The 7318-nt window shown below is 41.4% G+C and overlaps 3 protein-coding genes across 6 annotated transcripts; 2 read left to right on the top strand and 1 right to left on the bottom strand.

Moving 5' to 3' along the window:
• The first annotated feature begins 894 nt into the window (after positions 1-894).
• On the top strand, positions 895-2107 carry LOC131689805 (nucleoporin Nup37-like). The gene is made up of 2 exons (XM_058975114.1): positions 895-1147; positions 1210-2107. The coding sequence occupies exons 1-2, from the start codon at positions 986-988 to the stop codon at positions 2023-2025; spliced, it is 978 nt and encodes a 325-aa protein (XP_058831097.1). The 5' UTR covers positions 895-985; the 3' UTR covers positions 2026-2107.
• LOC131689803 (uncharacterized) lies at positions 2045-4066 on the bottom strand. Of its 4 annotated transcripts, none has more exons than XM_058975110.1 (3): positions 3934-4066; positions 2520-3868; positions 2045-2457 (listed from the first exon to the last, which is right to left on the bottom strand). In XM_058975110.1, the coding sequence occupies exons 2-3, from the start codon at positions 3821-3823 to the stop codon at positions 2148-2150; spliced, it is 1614 nt and encodes a 537-aa protein (XP_058831093.1). In that variant the 5' UTR covers positions 3824-3868; positions 3934-4066; the 3' UTR covers positions 2045-2147. The 4 variants fall into 4 exon arrangements, with proteins under 4 accessions (XP_058831093.1, XP_058831092.1, XP_058831095.1 ...); XM_058975109.1 differs by having other exon boundaries at positions 2520-3863; positions 3934-4064; XM_058975112.1 differs by having other exon boundaries at positions 3998-4057.
• A 737-nt stretch (positions 4067-4803) lies between these two features.
• LOC131689804 (regulator of microtubule dynamics protein 1-like) lies at positions 4804-6360 on the top strand. The gene is made up of 3 exons (XM_058975113.1): positions 4804-5065; positions 5332-5586; positions 5665-6360. The coding sequence occupies exons 1-3, from the start codon at positions 4892-4894 to the stop codon at positions 6259-6261; spliced, it is 1026 nt and encodes a 341-aa protein (XP_058831096.1). The 5' UTR covers positions 4804-4891; the 3' UTR covers positions 6262-6360.
• Positions 6361-7318: the final 958 nt, after the last annotated feature.

The raw sequence follows: 7318 nt of genomic DNA, 5'->3' as shown, positions 1-7318 counted from the left end.
AAACATCCATTGACAGTTTTCTTTCAAGAACAGTAACTTTGGAGCAGACTCGTGCATGTATTGCATTAAAAACATAGCCAAGCAAATATTTTTGACGTTCACGTAATTTCACTTCCTCTAGGGGTCCAAAATTGGTTGGTTACTCTATGCAGTCTTCGATAAACCCTAATAAAAAAAATATACACAAACTTTAACCCATATAGTCCAACGATTCCACATATTGTATGGATAATACCCTGAACAGGTCGTTAGGCTCTTGGATCATAAGATGTTTATTAACCCGGATAGAATTTTACAATAGCATTTACCCTACAAACAATCATAAAATAATAAATATTATAGTTATTACTGTTTCAACATTGTACGATGCCAAGTTCACACAGTAGATTTACAATAAAATTTCATGTAACAATCAATTTCACTGATCAGCAAAAAACTGATACAGTGCATTCACATTAAATTTTACTGTTTTCGAGAAAAAAATGTATGGAACAAAACTGATTTTTTTAATGTTAAGATACATAATCACCCCCCCCTTTTCACTGTAAAAGTATTTTACATTGAAATTTACTATAAAAACGTTAAAGGTTATTGTTTTTGTATTGTAGCATAACACTAAAACTTACTGTAAATTATTGTAAAAATACTGTACTGTCACAGTGAAAATCAAGGTTTTGTTACTGTACATTTCTATACGGGAAGGAACGTTTGGATGGCAAAATTCAACGCAATGGTGTTGAATTATTATCGGCGATAACATTAAAATCAACGTTAACAATAACCCTGCGTTATGTCATTATTGTAAGCTGTGGTTACACAACTTAGTTGAAAATCAATGTAAACATACTTTGGCCAATGAGGCGTTTTATTTTGACATTTTATAAAGCGCAGCCGGCGAAGACCGATATCGCACTCGCACCGTATCGTCATTAGATTCAAATTAATAAGTTCGGTTAAAGTTTTTAGTGCTTTAATTGCATAAACTATGCCCCAAAGTATGGAATCTTCGAATAGTTCACCACCGACCCATTCGATCACGTTCCCGGATAAGATCGTTGCCTTCGAGTTGTCCAGCTATGAGTGGTCTCAAAACTTGCTGTGCGTCGCTCTGCCTGACAAACTGATGCTAGGGGTGGTTCGCTTTCCGGTAACGTTTTTTATTTATCGCGAAACGAAATAAACTTAAAAACTTTTTCATTCTAATTTTAGGAGGAAAGTGAATTGGAATGTTTCGAATGGAATCAACTGAAGGAGGTTCACCACGAAAGCCGCTGTCATGCGGTAGCATTTGCACCGGAGACATCGCTGGCCGTACTGCCTAAAGTAGTGATTATTTGTACGGCAGGCGCGGATTACAACTTGCGCATATTCAACAGTGATCTAGAAGACGATACTACGGTTCAAATGCTGCAGGGTCATCGCAGCTACGTAAATCAGGTCAGCTGGGATCCGGACGGTGAATATCTGGCATCGTGCGGGGACGATCACATGTGTATCATGTGGAAACGCAAGGAAAATTATTCCAAGGGTTCAACCTTTTTCTTCGGGTCGGCTGTAGTGTCCGCCAAGTGGCACCCGGACGAGACAGGCAAGGTACTTATTGCCGAAAAGTCCGGAATTGTGCACCTGTACAATGTGGAATCCAAACTGGCGATACTGTCGGTTGAGAGTAACAAAAATCCGCTTAATTACGCAGACTGGAGTCTAAACAATTCTGCTTTTGTGGTAGCACTAGCGGGTGGTGAGTTGATTTTTTGGGATTTGAAGAAACCGAGTAGACCGGTGGAGAACAAGCGTATCCATGAAGATAGTGGGCATATCGTCAAATTTTCTCCTCATTCAGAGACAATCGTGGCTAGCGTTGGACGTCCGAGGACCACCTTAAAAGTGATTCATTCGAAAAATCAGATTCCTCAAATAGAGGCTAAGCTGCTGCTGTATGGTGGACTTTGCTGGCACTATCAGCTGCCATATGTTGTGGCTGGGCAGGATAGGAAACTATGTTTTTGGAAAATTTCCTCTTAATGTTAATAAAACAAGAATCTTAATTAAAATCATACAATTTTTTAGGAAAGTTTTTCAGGCACGGTTACAAAATGTTCCATTGAGAAATGCTGAGTACTATAATACAGGAAGAAACGTAATATCTAAGCGATTGAAAGATCCACGAGTTTATCAAATCTCTGCTTCTTATACATGTCCCACGCGTAAGCTAACTCTTTCTGAGGATACAATTCGTCATGTCGCTGCAGAAATTCTTCCAGTGCGCGTAACTTTTGTTCACCCTCTTTAGGACTAATTGCTTCGAGTTCGCTTTTCAAAGCCACGTTCTCCTCAATTTCGCTTAGCGGCGGATATGCCAAGGAACAGCCAAGACACTGGCAATCGAGTTCGAATTGTTTCAGCAGCAGAGTACGTCGCTTTTCCTTCGGCATTGTGTCAGTAGTACCATTGGGACTAAAAAGGTTATATCGCGATTGTTCTAAAAATATGGATTAGTGAAACATTGTGAGACCTACATATAGCATAGCAAGATCTGCTCCCCTGCTTTGATTGGGCGTTTCACGACAAGCACCGACTGTTGACCGAACCGGTGCTCCTCCACATTCGGTGCACAAGAATGATTAAGTATTCTAAGTAACGGATAAAAACATATCATAGCTTGGAAGGCTTCAATTCGTTTGACTTGAAGCAACCTATATAGGATCTCCAGCAACATATTTTTATGTTCACTTGGAGCGCTATCAATTGGGAAGGAATCGTTTTCATCCACTGCTATATGATACAGCAGTATAGTAAAGAATTGCAGGATACTTTTACCGGTTCTATCACTATACAAATTCGATGTTCCATCGGCTAGGACATGAAGGGGTAGATCGTCCGTATTTATTTCTAGTGAGTTTCGATAACGGTTCAGGTCATTTTTGTACCGCAGGCTAAAATCTATTGGATTTTCTAGCAGATTACCTGCAGCCATCCAAAACAGACGTAAGGAAAGATGATATTTCCGGCACGCTGAATCGTCCGGGCCTTTGAACAGATATTTCAAATCTTCCATTATTTCGCATTCAAACCGATGATACTGGTCGAAAGCGATTGTACGGCACTGTTCCGAACAGTACATGGCGGTGCAACACACTTTGCACGGGATCAGATCCATATCGTTGACAAGACCACAGTGATTGCACCGACAGTAAGTCAATTCCGGTTCGAGAACTAGTAAGGCAGGGCTTTCGATAAAAACGCTGCCCACTTTTAAATCTCTTTTAGCAATAAAACCACTGCCACAATTTTGAACATCGGCAAATTGTAAATCTGATTTGTGCAGCTGAACTTCCGAGAATGTATGTTGCTTCTTTTCAATTGAAGAATCCTGCAGCATGTCGAAACATTTTTGTTCTCGCTTTAACAGATTGTCAATCTTATTTTTAGGATAGTTGCTAGCCTTAGCTAGTTGTATGTTACTAAGACACCGACGATACTGTTTCCGGTTAAAATAAACCGCTGACCTGTTGGCATATCCCATTCCTAGATCTTCCGATTCCTCAGGTGCATGGCTAATACTTTCGTTGTATAACTTGAGAGCTACATCAAGATCAGCCGGCTGTTTTTTGTAGCATTCGTTAGCTTTCTCGCGCAGTGCCCTGGCCAGATCTGCATTCTTTTTTGGTAACGTTTTTGTAAAAGGCCAAAATTCCCGTCGGAAGCATCGTTTGACCTCCTCTAACGAATCAGCCGGAGCACCTTTACGCGACAACATCCAAGATGTTGCCAGACCAAATGACGGGCAGGCTAGCTGCTGGACTACCTCCGGACGGATCATAACTTGGGTCGATACGATAAGGTGCAGAGTATCTTTAATGCTGAACTTGAAAAGAGAATAAAAAATTTGTTCCGGTAAAACAAAACTAAACAAACGAAATTATCCTTGACCTGAGTAATGGTAAAACCAACAGGTTACCGTACGATTAAATAATGAATTACAAATTACAATTACAGAAAGTCAGCGGCATTACGTTGTTTTTGTTTATCAAAATGTAAATAAGCTGGATAAGCTGTCAGAAATCTTATGAGTACGATTCACACGATACATCAGCATCCATAAACGGAACAAAACGTCAGCGTCACGCCACCGTTTCGATAAGTTGAATGCATTTCTCGTGTGCGCATTAGCTTATTCCGATACGACAAAGCGTCTCGTGCCGTTGATATTAGGTTTGTTCCAGTACACGGAAGTAACTCCCTATTGCTCCGGAGCAAAAAATTCTTGCTCCTTTTCACTCCGATTTGCTACCAGAAGAAGAAAAAGAAAAGAAGATAATACAGGAACGATTTTCTCCCTGTTTTCTCCGGAGTACTTCCAGTTTCTCCTGGTACTGGAACAAACCTATTGTGTTTAAATGGTCTGATTATCTCCATAGAAGCTGTTTGCAACTAATTTTGTCGTTTCGGGGACGTGCTGTACCGGTGGCGTAAGTCTGACGGATCTTGTAAATAGCACTTTATATAAATAAACCAGTATACACACTGCGTTACCCGGTGCGTTACATAGCGGTACTTTCCGAGCCCCTGCTCAACAGGAATGACATTTGCTGCATTCCTTGCTTACTTGGCTGATCAGCTGTTCACAGGTTTTCTAAAGAACAGCTGATCAGCCAAGTAAACAACGAGCGCACCAAATGTCATTCCGCACGAGCTGAAGTTCGGCCTCGGACAGTACCGCTATGTAACACGGCGTATTTTGCTATGACCGTTTTTTTATTACAATTCTTTTATTTTACTTTTCCATCTTGCGGATTATTCTTTGGTTTAGTAAGGTTAACTGGCGTTGTGCGTTAATCAACTCTTCGTACTGATTGTGTACTGCATGCACTACGGGAAGTGAATCGTAATGGTGATCCAAAGGCTCAAAGTTCAACGTTACTCTCAGCTGGTGATCGCCAGTGTCGCGGCACTAAGACAGACAACGATTGCCCAGAGCTGGAGGAGTTGGCACAACTGGGGATTCAACTTGCAGCTGCTATTGCAGAGGCCGTACATCTCGCGATTGCTGCGAATAAAGAAAGTGAGTAATTGGAATCCGATATGCCTCATCAGATCGTTTTTTATAAGAGACTGATCGATAAAAGGTTGATATTCTGGATAGTATCGATCAGTTGATATTTAAATGTTCAAGAATTAAGTAGTCGGGCTAAGCCCTGTTGCAGCAGAACAGCGCAGTTTATCGGCATATTTGTTTATCTCTAGCCACTGTGTGTGTGTCGCCGATAATTCCGATGGATAAAATGTAACCTTTGGAATCTAATACTTGATTACTCAATTCTCTTTCAGCTGAAGCAGCCCATTGAAGCGAAACCGACGCGTAGATCATCTGAAGCAGCAGAGGCGGTGCCGATCGCGTTATTAGTATCATTTTCATTGTTTTCCTCGGGTAGTGCCTCGAAAAAAGGAACCACCGAGCAGAGCAAGGCAACGAAAATGGCCGAAGAAACTGCCAAAACCATTGCGGATACGATCCAGCATTCCGATCAGCTGTTCGATGAGAACAATTTTCAGGAGGCATACGATTTGCTACAGAAGTGTTCTGTAAGTATACGTGTGGTGGTTGTTTAATTTATTCACTCCTAGGTATGCTTAATCTTTTGACGTTGTTCATTCTTCCAGGAACAAGAATCGTACGAGATCAAATGGCGTATAGCTCGCACCCTGTACAATTTATCGAAGACCGTTCCAAGTCCAAAAAAGGAACAGCTGATCCGCGAAAGTTTCCAATATGCCACCGATGCTTTGGCGCTGAATGACACCGATTACGCCACGCACAAGTGGTACTCGATTCTGCTGGATGCTAAGAGCGGGTTAGATGGAATCAAAGAACGCATCACTCAACTGGAAAACGTTAAAAAGCACATGAAGAAAGCCGTCGAAATTAACCCTAGCGATGCGACCAGTTGGTTTATTCTGGGTCAATTCTACTACGGGTTGGCGGAACTGCCCTGGTACCAGAGGAAGATTGTATCGACTATTTTTGCAACGCCACCCACCGGTACCTTCGAGGAGGCCTTGGAGTGCTTCGAAAAAGCCGAAAGTACCAAGCCCAACTTTTACTCGATGAATCACCTCATGCTGGGGAAGACATACCGTTCTTTGAAAAACAATGATAAAGCAAAAGAGTATCTAACATTGGCGGCTAACGTAATTGTGCTGAACGAGGATGATAAACAGGCGAAGGAGGAAGCGGCCAAGCTGCTGAAAAAGCTGTAGAATTTAGAGTTAGATTTGGGAAACCATGTTATTTTCAACTACAAAATCACGTGCATAAGAAGGAAAGTTTCTATATTATATTTGGTATAAAAGGTAGAATGCGCATAATATTTTTATTCGAAATGTCACTTTTGATTTGTACGGGGGGGAAGGGGAGGAGTTGCTTCTCTAATCTTCCGGTCATCACATCGCATGCTTTGGTATTCTTAATATGTATAACAAACATGAAGATGTGACACAAGGCGCCAAGAGCGCACCAAAATCCTGTCAATCCTATTTTTCATTGGATTGTCTGCTCTAAATATATCACCAGGGGACCATTCATAAATGATGTTGGATATTGACAATAAGGGAAGAGCTTCACGTAACGAGATAAAAACTAAAAATGAATTTAGACGTATCAGCGGATCAGGGATAAAAAAACGTACAACATTGTTTATGAATGGCCAAACAAAGAATATTCCATAACGAATATCACGTAACATCGGTGACAGAGCATTGGGATCAAGGCCAAGTCCCCCCTGGGTCGTGCAAAACTGAGAAGCAACATCAATTTAGGCACAGATAGCAGTCGTCCATTTATTTTCATTTTGTTTTGTTTTGTCTTTTCATTTGTTTCTCATTTCGAGCGTGACGGTCAAGGAAACGGAAAGCCAGTAGCCCAAACAGATCAGGAACAGGAGGGAGGACTACGAACAAGGGAACGGACAACAGAGGAGAAATCGTTTACTTATTTATTATAACTACGATACTAATCATAATTATTTTGCTTTTCTTGTTTCGTTTCAGCAAACCAAAATCTATACGGCCTAGCACATACGAACAGTTAGGCTTTGTAGGTTCTCATATTGACAGAGAAATGACAATGGCACTGTACGAGATGGCGCTGGGCCTGTGGCCTTCAACTGGCATGGCCCATTCTCATTGATTCGGAAGTCTTCTTGGCTGGTTGGTAGATATGTGGTCCTACTTGCAAGTTGATCAATTCGCTTGGGTGGGGGACATGTGGATCCTACTAGTTGTCAACTCTTTTGATCGTGAGTATGAGGCTAGTTCA

This window comes from Topomyia yanbarensis, chromosome 3, assembly GCF_030247195.1.
Source record: "Topomyia yanbarensis strain Yona2022 chromosome 3, ASM3024719v1, whole genome shotgun sequence".
Taxonomy (NCBI): domain Eukaryota; kingdom Metazoa; phylum Arthropoda; class Insecta; order Diptera; family Culicidae; genus Topomyia; species Topomyia yanbarensis.
Note: the sequence above shows the minus strand (reverse complement) of the source record. Positions and strands in the feature narration are given on the sequence as shown.